The sequence below is a fragment of the Dryobates pubescens genome, chromosome 1 (assembly GCF_014839835.1).
Source record: "Dryobates pubescens isolate bDryPub1 chromosome 1, bDryPub1.pri, whole genome shotgun sequence".
In the NCBI taxonomy this organism is placed as follows: Eukaryota; Metazoa; Chordata; class Aves; order Piciformes; family Picidae; genus Dryobates; species Dryobates pubescens.
Window position 1 is genome coordinate 4,733,986 of NC_071612.1, and position 14,554 is coordinate 4,748,539.

General features: G+C 61.8%; 1 protein-coding gene across 1 annotated transcript; it reads left to right on the forward strand.

The window, feature by feature from the left end:
- The first annotated feature begins 371 nt into the window (after positions 1-371).
- Positions 372-14,491, forward strand: LOC104305125 (laminin subunit beta-2-like). The gene is made up of 35 exons (XM_054180252.1): positions 372-654; positions 1,352-1,401; positions 1,951-2,126; positions 2,224-2,347; positions 2,470-2,543; positions 2,650-2,838; positions 2,917-2,980; positions 3,057-3,262; positions 3,346-3,466; positions 3,871-4,059; positions 4,163-4,342; positions 4,760-4,872; positions 5,016-5,095; positions 5,328-5,484; positions 5,649-5,801; positions 5,904-6,062; positions 6,146-6,267; positions 6,544-6,664; positions 7,169-7,355; positions 7,709-7,852; positions 8,186-8,417; positions 8,702-8,865; positions 8,955-9,179; positions 9,542-9,756; positions 9,848-9,944; positions 10,434-10,812; positions 10,895-11,079; positions 11,159-11,388; positions 11,504-11,707; positions 12,095-12,239; positions 12,332-12,539; positions 12,631-12,772; positions 13,643-13,819; positions 13,913-14,069; positions 14,238-14,491. Exons 2-35 carry the CDS (start codon positions 1,371-1,373, stop codon positions 14,369-14,371), a joined length of 5,484 nt encoding a protein of 1,827 aa, XP_054036227.1. The 5' UTR covers positions 372-654; positions 1,352-1,370; the 3' UTR covers positions 14,372-14,491.
- The last annotated feature ends 63 nt before the right edge of the window (positions 14,492-14,554 follow it).

The following is a 14,554-nucleotide window of genomic DNA, read 5'->3' on the forward strand; positions in this document are numbered from 1 at the left end:
TGCCGGACTTTGCTCGAGGAGCCGTGACGGTGGGATGGGCCAGGTCCGTCGGGAGGGACGTCGTGGTGGGGCAGAGGCCCGGCACGGCTCCACCCTGCAGTCGAGACACACCGGTGCCTCCACCGCGGGGCATCCCCAGGTGGGGCAAAGCCCGGTGCCGCGGCACCCAGCGCCGCCGCGCTGGCTCGTTCCCAGCACATCGGGCACCCGTCCCGCCGGGCCGCCCCGTGTGCCTGTCTGCAAGCGGCGGCGGGCGCGTTCCTGCCGCGCCGTGCCGGGAGCCCGGGGGACGCGGCGCCGCTGGCTTGCTGGCCCACGAGGTGCCCTTTTGTTCGCCGGCGGGGCCCGCCGTGCCGCACAGGGGCCGGGGCGTGCCCGGGCTGCCGACGCCTGGCCGGGCTGGCCTCCGCGGGCGGGCGGTGGGGGCCTCCAGGCAGAAGGAATCGGCAGTGACATTCCCGTAGCCTGGAGACCGCCGTCCCTTTCAGCGGGCAGCACATTTGAATAAGAATCGTTCACGGGGAAGGGGGGCCGCCAGCCGCCGCCATCCCATTGCCGCCCTCGCCCCGACTCATTTCTGCAAGCCCAGCCCGGGCGGCAGCAGGTCCCGCGTCGCCCTTGGCCTTGGCCCCGCCGGACGCCGCAGGACGCCAGGTACCGGGGTCTCGTGGGGCTCGGGGACCCCGGTGCCAGCACGCGGCCCCGCACCGCTTTGCCATCCGCCTTGGCACGGCTTCGAGCGGGGCCGGGGTCGGGGCATAGCCGCGGTTCCTCTGCCGACCCGATCCCCCCTGCCTGGGGCTGGCTCCTGCGTGGGGACAGGAAAGATGTGTTTGGGCAGCGACGGTGCCAGGCTTTGATCCAGCGACTGCGACGCTGGGAGCGGGCGGTACCGGGACGAAAGAAGCACAAAAGACAGCTCCAACCTAAATTTAACAGCGGGACCCTGGCCAGCGGCAGGGACGACCTTGCCCAGCCGGCTCCGACATTCCTGGCTTCCCTTCCCGGCTGGCCCTGGTCCGGCCCTGGGACCCCCCAGGGACAGCAGTGGCACTCATAGGGATGAATCTACCCTGAGCAGGGCAGGAGGGTACACGGCACAGCTCCTGCAGCGTCTGGGGGTGTAGGGCATGGCTGTGTGCCTCGATCTGGGGCATTGCCACGAAGGTTGATGCTAGGTGATTCCCCACGAGGGACTCTGTGACCCTGATATCCCACCCAACCCTGCTTCCCAGGGCTGGCCCTGGAGTGCAGAGCTGTTGCAGAGCTGGGAGACACTTAAGCCCAGGCCGCTCTGCTCCCCATGCTGTACCCCATGCCCTGCTGCATTGCTCTCTTTGTGTCTCCCCAGGCAGAGCTCACAGCTGCCCATGGACCTCCTGGCATTCGCTCTCCTCCTGGGTAGGCACTGGCCTTGTTGGGAAACCGTGCATGGCTGGTCACCCTGTGTACCCGTGGTGCCAGGGGCTGTGGTGACCCTGGGACTCCTGTCCAGGCGGAGGAGATGGTGGTGATGATGATGCTCCCTGACTGGCAGCAGCCAGGGCCTGACTGCCACAAATCCCAGTGGGGAATCTGGACTGTGCTGAGCCTTTGTGGGATTAACAAGCGCCTGACCTGGCTCCTGACTCCCTCTGCCACCACTCGGCCCCATGAGGCTGACTGGCCCCCCAGGAGCATAGGCAGATCAGCCCTCTGCTCACCCCCACTGCCTGCTCAGCCCAAATCCCTGCCCCCCGGTCACGAGGCCCTGGAGCTGCTGCCAGCACCTTTCTGGGTCACAGAGCTTTGTGCTGCATCAGTGGGTCAGGTCATGGGGATGGGACAGGATGGGACGGATGGATGGGGGTGGGGTGGGTGCCAGACGGGTATGTAGGGTGCATAGAGGATGCAGGGGGCATACAGGGGCCCTGGCACAGCTCCCAGACCATGCCATCATGCTCTCTGCAGCAGGGGTGCCAGTGGCAGGGAGCTGGCAGGAGCCCAACCTCAGCCATGGCTGCTCCCATGGCAGCTGCTACCCAGCCACTGGGAACCTGCTGGTGGGGCGTGCCTCCCGCCTGAGTGCCACCTCCACCTGCGGGATGGATAGGCCCCAGGAGTACTGCATCGTCAGCCACCTCCAGGTGAGCCCATCCAGCCCTGGCATGGCTCCAGCACAGCACCAGCAAAGCTGGGCACTGCTGCAGCCTCCAGCTGCCTGTCCCTGGTGGTATTGCACAGGACTCAGAGAAATGCTTCACCTGCGACTCGCGGGACCCATCCCTGCCTGAGAGCCACCGCATCGAGAACGTCATCTACCTCACCGGCCCCCAAGGCCAGCGGACCTGGTGGCAGTCAGAGAATGGTGAGGCTGGAGCAGCAGCAGGGTTGTCCCCAAGTGCATGTGCCTTGGGGCTGTGTGGCTCGGGCATCCTGGCGGGGGGGTGTCTTCACTGGCCTCAGCCATCACCTCTCTGTCCCCCTCAGGTGTTGAGTATGTCAGCATCCGTCTGGACCTGGAGGGCGAGTTCCACTTCACTCACCTTATCATGAAGTTTAAGGTGGGTCCCAGCACATGAGTGCCTGGGATGGAGTGGGATGAGATGACATGGGGTGGGCCCAGAGGGGCTGCAGGGCCAGCCCCCATCCCAGCTGGGTGTCCCACAGACCTTCCGCCCTGCGGCCATGCTGGTGGAGCGCTCCTCTGACTTCGGGCGCAGCTGGAAGGTCTACCGCTACTTTGCCTACAACTGCTCCAAGCTCTTCCCCTACGTCCCCGTCCAGCCCTTGGGGCTGGTGGATGAGGTGCTGTGTGACCAGCGGTACTCCGAGATCGAGCCCTCCAGCCATGGGGAGGTGCGTGCAGCTGGGGCAGGGCACAGCTGGGACCAGGAGGACAGGGAGTCTGGGATCACCCATCCCTTTTCCCACCAGGTGATCTTCAAGGTGCTGGACCCCTCCATCCCAGTGGCAGATCCCTACAGCCCGGAAATCCAGGGTGCGTGGCCAGGGGTGCTGTGGCAGCGGTGCCAGTGGGTGGCAGGGTGGGTGTTGATGATGCCCTCCTACCTCAGACCTGCTGCGTGTCACCAACCTGCGGGTGAACCTCACCAAGCTGCATACTCTGGGGGACAACCTGCTGGACACACGGCAGGAGGTGCTGCACAAATACTACTACGCTGTGGATGAGCTGGTGCTACGTGGGAGCTGCTTCTGCCATGGCCATGCTGCCCACTGTGCCCCAGCACCTGGCGCCCCAACATCCTCCATCCCTGGCATGGTGAGTTGCATGCAGCCATCAGTACAGCATGGTACCCATGGGACCTGGGGGCAGCCATGCTGAGATGGGTGCTCCCCCACCAGATCCATGGGCGCTGCGTCTGTGAGCATCACACAGAGGGACTGAACTGCGAGCGCTGCCAGGACTTCTATCATGACCTGCCCTGGCGTCCGGCCGAGGGCTCCAACGCCAACGCCTGCCGCCGTCAGTGCCCTGAGCTGGCACCAGTGCCATGCTGTGCCTAGGGGCTTGGGACCCTACACAATGGGTTGGGGGAATGGTGGTCCTGCATGTTTTATGCGGAGGGTTCAGCGTCCCAGGGGCTGTGGCTTGGGGCAGGGGGCTGAGGGTCCCATGTGCCATGTGCTGTTCTTTGAGGCTGGGGATGCTGCATGCATGGATGTGGCTTGGGGAGTGGTTAGGGTGCTGCAGGCTGAAATGTGGGGGGCATTGTGGTGCATCCTGCTGGGGTGTGGGGCTGCAGTTTCTGCAGGCTGAGGCTTGAGGAGTTGGGGATGGGGGAGTCCTGCAGGCTGGGATTTGGCCCTGGGAGTGCTGCCTGACAGGACTGGGGTGCCGCATGCCGTGTCACAGTGCTGTCCCCATAGGCTGTGACTGCAATGAGCACTCTCAGCAGTGCCACTTCGACATGGCTGTCTTTCTGGCCACGGGGAATACCAGTGGGGCTGTGTGTGATGGCTGCCAGCACAATACCATGGGCCGCCGCTGCCACCTCTGCAAGCCCTTCTACTACCGGCACCCCCGCTCCGACATCCGTGCCCCAACCGCCTGCGCCCGTGAGTGCCATGAGACCCCAGCCCTGCAGCTCCCAGCGTCGCCAGCCCTGGCCCCTTGGTTGCTGGTGCCAGCTGCAGCTCCTTATGGTCTCCCTCTCTGCAGCCTGTGACTGTGATCCAGCTGGTTCACTGGACGGAGGTGCCTGTGATGGGCACACAGATGTGGCACTGGGCATGATTGCAGGGCAGTGCCGCTGCAAGGAGAACGTGGCCGGTCCCCGCTGTGACCGCTGCCGGCATGGTGCTTACGGCCTCAGCCACGGCGACCCACAGGGCTGTCAGCGTGAGCTCAGACCCAGGGATGGGCATGGGAGGATGTGGAGTGGAGGGATGGGGATGATGGGATGGGATGGGATGGGATGGGATATGATGGGATGGCTGAATGAGGATGGAGTAGATATGGTTATTAGTGACATAATGGACCTAGCTGTGCTTAATGGTTAGACTTAAAGATCCTAATGATCTTTTCCAACCTAAACAATTCTATGATTCTATAGAAAGATGTGGGCTGGAGGGATGGGGGATGGTGGCATGAATATGGAAGGATGTGGAATGGAGATGGTGGGATGTGGATGGGGGAATAGGGCCAGAGAGATGATGGAGGGGGACAGGGGATGGGTAGGGAGAGCAAAGAAGTCTGTGGGCTGCCTGCCATGTGGCAGCCCCTCACATATGGGGGTTTGTGCATGTGTGGAGGCAGCATGTAGGTGTGACCCACGGGGCACAGTGGCAGGCAGCTCCCCCTGTGACCCCATCAGCGGGGACTGCTACTGCAAACGCTTTGTGGCCGGGCGCTCCTGCAGTCAGTGCGTGGTGAGTCTCCCAGCCTGCTCTACAGTCTGCCCATAGCCTGCCCCACACCATGCTCCACAGCCCTGACTCTCCCCAGCCTCACAGCAACCCCCAGGGCCAGGCTGCCCCCACACCTGCCTTACATCCCCCCCTTCTCACTGCAGCCTGAGTTCTGGGGCCTGAGCTATGATGTGGGGGGCTGTCGGCCCTGTGCCTGTGACTTCGGCGGAGCCTACAACAACCGGTGAGGCCCAGCACAACACCCAGCAGGGCACAGGGTTGGGGGGTTGGGAGTTGGGGCTGGGGGTCACCCATGGGATGAGGGAGGGATGAGGACAAGGCTGGGGAGATTAGAGGGGGGTGGGATGGAGGGATGGAAGGGTCTTCATCTCCAGAGATGGAGGGGTGGAAGGAGAGATGGATGAGGACAGTGACAGACAGATGGGCAGATGGATGGACAGGATGGTTGCCCTCAGGTGTTCCATGGAGGATGGGGCTTGTTCCTGTCGTCCCCACCTCATGGGACGGCAGTGTGACCAGGTACAACCTGGCTTCTTCTGTGCCCCCCTCGACTACTACACCTATGAGGCTGAGCAGGCCACCGGCCACAGCCATGGCAACCCCCAGCTCCCGGTAAGTCTCCTGCTGGGGTCCCTGTGCTCTCAGTCTGGGCTTGTGCATGGCTGTCACCGTGCTCAATGCATGGTGGTCACCTTGTCCTGCATGTGGCTGTCACTGTGCTCTGTGCATGTCTGTCCCCATGCATGGCCACCCTTCCCCTGATCCTGTCCTGGCAGGGTGCCATACGTCCTGAGGTGCCCCAGGACTGCCTGGAGTATGACACTGGGGAGCCAGGGGAACAGAAGGGACGCCCGCAGCACCAGCGCAGCCCCTTTCATGCCCCTCAGCCCCGTGCTCCCTCACGCCGCATCCGCCAGCAGCCCCCCAAGGTGAGCCCCAGGGCGTGGGGCATGGCAGAGTGCTGCGGTGTGGGATGGATGGGGAGCAGAGCCTTGTGAACCAGGACCTAGCTGTGCCTGTGCCCTGCCCAGCCGGATGTGGAGGAGGTGTTGCGGGATGGCACTGGGCGCATGGTGACGTGGACGGGCTCAGGGTTTGCCCGGGTGCGGGACGGGGCTGGCCTGACCTTCCGCGTGGACAACGTGCCCTACCCAATGGACTACGAGCTGCTGCTGCGCTACGAGCCTGAGGTGAGCACGGCCACGGCCACGGCCACGGCCACGGCCATGGTGTGTACTGCATGGCACTGACACCACCTCCCCTGTTGCTGCAGTCAGCTGAGGACTGGGAGGCTGTGGTCAGTGTCAGCTCCCAGGTGCTGCCCACCAGCCCTCGCTGCGGGAACCTGCTGCCCTCTGAGCAGATGTACCGTGAGATCCTGCCCCACAGTCAGAGGTGGGAAGGGGATGGGAAGGGAGGAGGGTGGGATGGGGATTGGATGGGGATGAAGATGGGAATGGAGAGGGTGTGTATCGAGACAAAGAGCAAGACCGGACAGGGATGAGGACAGCCCTGATACACTCCCAGAACTGAGGCATGGGATGGAAACAGGGATAGTCTTACCACAAAAGCAAGAGATAGAAATAGGGACAAGGGATGGGTCCTGCTGCTGTCCTCTAGCTGTCCCTAATTGCCTGTTGTGCCTATGCCTGGACACCTGCCTCTGCACAGATACGTGCTGCTGTCACGGCCCTTCTGCTTTGAGCCCAGCACCCCCTACACGGTGACAGTGAGGCTTCAACGAGCTGGTGTCACCCAGCGCCACCCCAGTGCCTTCATCCTCATTGACTCGGTGAGGGGAGCCCTGCTCCACCCCATGCCTGGGGTTCAGCGAGGATGGGGTAATATGCAGGGTTGGGGGACCATGGGTTGGTGTGGGAAGTGACCCCTGTTTGGACTGCACATGGGGCAGAGATGGGAAGATGGATTGGGAGTAGGGACAGGATGATGAAGGAGGTTGGAATAGGAGTATGATAGGAATGGGGATGGGATGAGGGTGTTGATGGGGATGGGATGAGGGTGTTGATGGGGATGGGAAGGAGGATGGGGATGTTGATGGGGCTGGGGATGTTGATGGAGTTGGGGTTGACCTTAGGGATGTCAGTGGGGATAGGGACAAGGAAACTTGCAAGGATGTCACTTTGGGTGGGAGTATCAGTGAAGGTAGGGATGTTGATAAGGCTGGGGCACTTCAGACAGGTGGATCTGGCCTGGGAGCAGGGGCCAGATCCCACGGCTGGGGGTTGCTGTGCTTCTCCAGCCCCATTTCCTCTTCCTTGCTCACTGCCCTGCGCAGTTGGTGCTCCTGCCACAGGTGCTGGAGCTCCCAGGCTTCCATGAAGCAGAAGCAGCAGCACGCCGGGAGGAGCTGGAGCGTTATCGGTGCCTGGAGGCATTTCGCATGGCCCCTCCACACACCCTGGCCCAGGCCTGCACACGCCTGGTCTGCAGCGTGTCAGCCCTGCTGCATGGCAGGGCTCTGCGTGAGTAGGGCACCCTGATGGGGTTTGGGACGGTGGGCAAAGGTAGAACTATGCCAAATGGGGCCATGACCATGGCAGGGTGGGCAGGAGTAACGGGCAATGGGTTGGGATGGAGCCACACCCATGGCAGGGGTGGAGAGGGATATCCACATAGTGGGTCAGGATGTGATCAGGGCTGTTGCAGTGAGTCAGGACAAGGTCTTAACCATTGCAGGGGTGGGCAGGGTTACCTAGTGCTGCAGATCAAGATGCGGCCATGCCTCGTGGCAGGGTCAGCCAAGGGAGTAGGGGCACGGTGCAGGCAGGGTGTGGGCAGGGCAGCCCTGGCCCCATGCGGACCCTGCTGCCCACAGCCTGCCAGTGTGACCTGCAGGGCTCCCGCAGCAGCGAGTGCCAGGTGCAGGGAGGACAGTGCGACTGCAAGCCCCATGTGCATGGCCGGCGCTGCGACCACTGTGCTCCAAGCAGCTACGGCTTTGGGCCCCTGGGCTGCAGCCGTAAGTAGTGGCATCTGCCAGGCATTCCTGTCCCTCCTGTCTGTCAGTCCAGCTGTGTTCACTGGCTGCCCGTTCACTTGTCTGTCTGCTCATCTGTTAATGCATGTGTCCATCTCAGCCTCACTGTCCTGCAGCCTGTGGGATGGATCCCAGTTCCCTCTCTTTCCATGACTTTTCATCTGTCTGTCCATCCGTCTGCTCACCTGTGCACCCACATGAGCCCTCCTGTGCTGTAGCCTGTGGTTGGGTATGCCCTGGGTGTTGGACCCCTGTCTGTCTGTTTGTCTGTGTCCCTTCATCCATGTGCCTGACCCAAGCCATCCCACCCGGCAGCCTGCGCCTGCTCCCCAGAGGGCTCAATGTCACAGCTGTGTGATGCGGTGAGTGGGCAGTGCCAGTGCCGGCCTGGTGTTGTGGGCCGACAGTGTGACCAGTGTCAGCCTGGCCACTGGGGCTTCCCTGCCTGTCGGCCCTGCCAGTGCAATGGGCATGCCGAGGAGTGCGACCCCCAGACAGGCAGCTGCCTGCACTGCCGTGACCACACCACTGGCCGACACTGTGAGAGGTGAGTGGTCAGGAACGGGGTAGTGTGGTGTGGCATGAAATGCGATTGGATGTGATAAGGTGGGATGCAGTGAGATGGTGGGATGGGTTATGGTAAGATGGGATGGATATGATGGGTGGGATATGATGAAGTGAGATTGGATGGGACAGTACAGTGGGGTATGATGGGATGGATAAAATGAGATCGAATACCATGCCATGGCATGGCATGGACAAGATGAGACGGTGGTGTGAGGTATGATGGATGGGATGAACCCCCAGGACATTCACCCGTCATCCTCACAGGTGCCAGGATGGCTACTATGGGGACCCAGTGCTAGGCTCGGGGCAGCAGTGCCGGCCCTGCCCCTGCCCCGGCTACCCTGGCACACGGCACTACCATGGAAGTGCCTGCCATGCCGATGAAGAGACCCACCACATCGTCTGCCTCTGTGCACCCGGATATGCTGGTGAGGGGCAGAGTGGGCACCATGCAGTAAGGACCTCTCAGCAGCAGGACTGTGGGACAGCAGCACCCACAGCCTCCATCTCTTTGCAGGGCCCCGCTGTGACCGCTGCTCTCCTGGCTACTTTGGGGCACCAGCCATGGAGGGAGGTGTGTGCCGGCCCTGCCAGTGCAACAATAACATCGACACCAGCGACCCAGGGGCCTGTGACCCCCAGACGGGGCACTGCCTGCGCTGCCTGTACCACACCAGTGGGCCCCGCTGTGCTCACTGCCAGCCTGGCTATTATGGCAATGCCTTGCAGCGCAGCTGCCGGCGTGAGTGGGACAGGAGGGCTGTGCTGGGGCTGTGGCTGTGCAAGGGTTGAGGGATGTGGGGGGATTTGGTGTGATGCCAGGTTTTGGTGTGGGGGTGAGGCTTGGGGCTGCATTGTGGGATGGGGCATCGGGTTCGTAAGAAGGAGTTGGGTTGGACTGATTTTTGGGGTGTCTGGGATCTGGACTTGTCAGGGGACAGGGATCAGGGTTGGGGGCTGTGGGGGTGTTGGGGTCAGGTGGTTTGCAGCTGTTCATGGGTTCAGGGCCAGGTGGATTTGGGATGTGGGAGCCAGCTGCCAGGAAGGCATTACCTGGGTGGGGCATATAATCTGAGCCCCACGTGGCCACACACTCTCCTGCAGGCTGTGGCTGTGACCCGCAAGGAACCCTGGCCTCCCACTGCACTGCTGGCACCTGCACTTGCGACCGTGGCACAGGTGCCTGTGCCTGCCGGCCCAATGTGGTGGGCAAGAACTGCGACCGCTGCATACCTCACTTCTGGAGACTTGGGGGACCAGGGGGCTGTGAGCCCTGTGGCTGCCACCCCACCCATGCTCTGAACCCTGCCTGTGACGTGGTGAGTCTCCCCAGCACCCTGGCATGACTCTTCTGCCGTCCCAGTGCCTGGAGAGCCACCTGCCTGGCTGAGCAAGCCACTCTTGCTGCAGGTGTCAGGGCAGTGCCAATGCCGGCCTGGCTTTGGGGGACGTGTCTGCTCCCAGTGCCTGGAGCATCACTGGGGAGACCCTGAACAGGAGTGCCGAGGTGGGGCCATGTCCTCGGGACTGGGGACACAGAGGCTCTGGGAACATGGGAAGTGTGGGGCCCTGGGTACAGGTGGGATTCTACGGACATGGGGGGCCATGTTGGCATGGTGGGAGACTCTAAATGTGGGGGCCCTGGGAAGACAGTGGGACACTGGGGACTCAGGAGATCCTGGAAACACGATGAAATCATGGAGACATAGTAGGTCCCTTCAGACGTGGGGGAACCTGGACCTGTAGTGGGATGCTGGGAACATGATGGGACGCTGAAGACATGGGGGCCTTTGGAGACACAGTGGGATGCTGGGGACATGGTGGGTCTCTAGCCACATGAAGGACTTAGAGGATCCTGAGTACATAGTGGGTTTGTGGGAACATAGGAGGGCCTGGGTACGTGGTGGCACACTGAAGACACAGTGGGATATGGTGGCACTCCAGGGACAGGGGAGTCTCTAGGGAGGCTGGGACATGCTGCTGCCTGTCTCCACAGCCTGTGACTGCGAGCCACTGGGTGCTGAGAGCCCACAGTGTGATCAGGCCAGTGGCCAGTGCTGGTGCCGGCCAGGCTTTGGGGGGCTGCGCTGTGACCGCTGTCAGCGTGGCTACCAGGAGGCCTTCCCACACTGCTCTCCCTGCCACCCCTGCTTTGGGCGCTGGGACCCAGCCCTGGGCAGCATGCAGGATGTGCTGCGGCGTCTTGGGGCTCAGGTGCGGACACTGAAGGAGGGAGGGTCTGCACCCCAGCTCAACCCCCGCCGCCTGCGGGCACTGGAGGAGGCCCTGGGGCATGTGGAGCAGCTGCTGGGAGAGCAGGTCAGCCCTGGAGGCCCCCTCCTTGATGGGCTACCCGTGAGGCTGGATGGCACCAGGCAAGTGTGCGAAGTGGCTGGGGTGAAGGGGAACTCCCTTTTGTCACCCAAAGAGGATTGTGACCCCTCTTCCCCCACAAAGGATGGAACTGGATGACTTCTGGAAGCAGCTTCAAGAGCTGGAGCAACATCTCGATCAGTTGGCACAGGTGGATGTGAGGCACCTGGAGCGGCTAGCTGGGCTGAACCGCAGGCTGGGAGATCTCAACCGAACTGCCTCCCACCTCCAAACCCTCCTCAGCACTGTAGCAGCAGCTGGATTCGGTGGTAAGAGCATTCAGTGAAGATCTGGGAGCTCAGTGGCAACCACCCCAGCGAAACGCCAACGTGACACTGTCGCCTGCAGAGTCTTACCGTGGCATCCTGACATCAGTGGAGGGCTCACGGCAGGCAGCGGCGGTGGCCGGCGGCACAGCCGGTGAGCTGAGCAGGTCCCAGGCGACACGGCGGGCAGCCGAGCGGGTGCTGCGCCGGCAGGGCAATGCCTTCCGGCGTGGCACGGCTGCGGAACAGAAATCCTTGCGGGAGGTGCAGAAACGCGTGATGGGGCTCAGTGTTGCCAGGATCAATGAGAAGGTGAGAGCGGGACCACTGTGGGGCCAATAGGCACGCTGGGGGAGCCACGGGCAGCAGATAGGTTCTCCCCCTGTGTGCTGATGAGCTATCTTCTCACCCCATTGCATCACTGCAGATTTGTGGGGCACCTGGGGACTGGAGCTGTGAGCAAGCACCTTGCGGAGGAGCCCTGTGCCGGAACGATGCAGGGGCACGGCACTGTGGTGGCACAGGGTGCACAGGGGCACTGCCCATCTCAGCTCGAGCTCTGGGCAATGCCCGCAATGCCTCGCAGCATCTGGAGGTGGCATTGGGGAAGCTTGGTGTTGTGGCACAGAAGGTAGAGATGGTGATTTCGTAGTACTTTTTGAGGTCCCTCTGTATTCACTTTCATGACCCACTTATGCCCTTTTCATCTCTTTGATGTCCCCTTGCACATTGCACTTGTGCCCTTTCCATGCTCCAAGTATATTCCCTGCTGTATGTCACTCTTATGCCCCTTGTGCCACTTGTCTGCTCCCTTTGGCAACTGCTGCACCCCCTTGCACAACCCTTTTATGTCCAATTGCACACCCCTTTTATGCCTCTGTGTACCCTATTGCACACCACCTCACGTTCCCTTGCATGCTTCCATCTTATCCCTGTGTGTCCCTTTGTATCCCCTGCCCACCTCCCACACCCTTTGCCAGGGCTGCCCTGTGCCCCCAGCTCACTTCATGCCCCCCAGACACAGGAGGTGCAGGAGCTGGCACGAGGGGCACGGAGCCAGGCAGAGGAAGCACTGGGGCACTCGCAGGCTGCCCGCAGCCGTGTGGAGAAGGCAACGACTCAGCTTCGGGACTTCATCCGCCGGATCAAAGCCTTCCTGGCAGGTAGCATTGGCATGGTATGGGCACATGGGCATGACAGGGCTTAGTCTGCCCACTCTGAACCCTGACCCCGCCTTGCTCCTGTGTCCCTGCAGAGGAGGGAGCTGACCCAGGCAGCATTGAGCTGGTGGCCCGGCAGGTGCTGAACATCTCCCTGCCCAGCAGCCCCGGACGGATCCAGGAGCTGCTGCAGGAGATGCGGGAGAGCATTGGTCAACTGGAGGGAGTGGATGCAGTGCTCAAAAGCACGGCACAGGGGCTGGCTGCAGCCAGGGGGCTGCTGGCACAGGGGCAGGATGCCAGGCAAGTGGCAGGTGATAATGCTGGGATGGGCAGAAGGTTGGGGTCCATCCCCTGGTGGTGGCAGGGGCTGAAGCTGCTCGTGCTGCTGCAGGGAACGAGCAGAAGGTGTGAGGGATGAGCTGGCCGGGACACAACAGGCACTGGAGATGGCACAGACACAGGCAACGGCGGCAGGGAACGCCTTACGGAGTGCCAGAGATGCCATTCGGGCAGCTGAGAACAGAGCCAAGGAGGTGAGGGGCACTGGAGCTGTTGGCACAATGGAGCTCAGAGGGTGGAGCCAGTGCTGCTGGCATGACTGGGAAATGAGAGTGGTGCTCATCTGGGTAGCTGGGTGCTTTGGGCATTTTTGTATTGGCAATCCTGTGTCCAGCAGTAGGCAAGTGCTTATACCTCTGTACTCAGCACTGGTGAGGCTCCACCTCGAACACTGCATTCAGTTCTGGACCTCTCACTATGAGAAAGACAAGGCAGCAAAACTGGTGAAAGGGTCTAGAGCACGAGTTGTGTGAGGAGCAGCTGAGGAAACGGGTTGTTTATTCCGGAGAAAAGGAGGCTGAGAGGAGACCTTATTGCTAACTACCTGAAAGGAGGTAGTAGGGAGATGGTGTCTGGTCTCTTCTCCCGAGAAACAAGCAATAGGACAAGAGGAAATGGCATCAAGCTGTGCCAGGGAAGATTTCGTTTGGACGTTAAGAGAAATTGCTTCACCAAAAGGGTTGTCAAGTACTGTAATAGGCTGCTAAGGGTAGTCACCATCCCTGGAGGTATTTAAAATGTGTGTAGGTGTAGTGTTAAGGGACATACATGGTTTAGTGGTGGACTTGGCAGTGTTAGGTTGATGGCTGGACTCGATACGAAAGGTCTTTTCCAACCTAAATAATTTTTTGATTCTATGCTAGGGGCAATAAGGTTAGTGCTGTGGGGGCAGTGGGAGTAAGGGGGTTGGTGCTGTGACGAGCACGGCTGATGCCACAGCAAGGGTGCCAGGGGGACATGGACTGTGTAGAGTGGGTGCCATGGGCTTGCCAAAATGGTGGGGTTGGCACCATGGGCACGGTGGTCGCCGTGCCCACCGGCAGCCAGTGCCCATGCCTGCCCAGGCGGAACGCAGGCTGAAGGCGCTGGAGGGGAAGGAGTCACGAGTGCAGCGGCGGCTGCAGGAGCTGGCACAGCGTATCACCACCCTGGAGGAGCAGGGCCGGGACACTCGCCGTGTGGCCCAGCAAGCCAAAGACAGGGTGCAACATGCCACTGCCACCTCTGGGACACTCACTCAGGTAAGTCCTGGCCTCGCCTGGCTGCAGCACGGCGCCACAATGGTATGAGGTGCTGGCAGAAGACTCAGCACCGCTGTGCTCTTGTACCGCCAGGACCTCGCGGAGGTGACACAGCGCTATGTGGTGCTGAAGACACGGGTGAGTGGGCTGGATGGGGTGTCTGGTGGGGCCCTGCAGCGTGTGACGCGGCTGACAGCAGAGGCCCAGGACCTCTTGGACAAGGCCAGCAACAGCAAGAGGAAGTTGGAAGGTAAGCGGGGTGCATGTTGAAGGCATCATCCAGTACCAATCCGACCCTGCTTAGCGCTCACCTCCCCGTGTATGTCTCCCCTGGGCAAGTCCTGCCTGGCGCCCCAAGGGTAACAGGGGATGGTGACATGGCAGGGGTCTGCACCTTGACTGTGACCCCATCTTGCAGAGCTGGAGCAGCACTTTGGGGCCAATGAGCGAACGATGGCAGCAAAGGCAATGCGACTGCAGGCGTTGGAGCAGCGGGTCTGGGGGCTGCTGGAGGAGATCCAGGAGAAGGCCAATGCTTATGCCACGTGCTAGGGACTGGTGGCAGGGCTGAAGGCTGGTGTCTGCTCCTTCCTTGCAGCCCCCCAAGTCCTGGGGTTCTCCTCCCCTCCGTGGGTGCATGTAGCACAGCTGCACCTGCAAATAAAGCCCTGAACAGTGGCTGCTGCGTCTGTGCTTCCTGCCTGCTTGCCCTCCTGCCTACCCTCCCGCCTGCCC

Excerpts from the sequence above, each read along its gene's own strand:
- LOC104305125 (XM_054180252.1), top strand. The coding sequence starts at position 1,371 with ATGGACCTCCTGGCATTCGCTCTCCTCCTGG. Across the intron at positions 2,127-2,223 it reads GCATCGTCAGCCACCTCCAG|GACTCAGAGAAATGCTTCAC; the intron begins GTGAGCCCATCC and ends GGTATTGCACAG. Across the intron at positions 5,096-5,327 it reads GGCGGAGCCTACAACAACCG|GTGTTCCATGGAGGATGGGG; the intron begins GTGAGGCCCAGC and ends GGTTGCCCTCAG.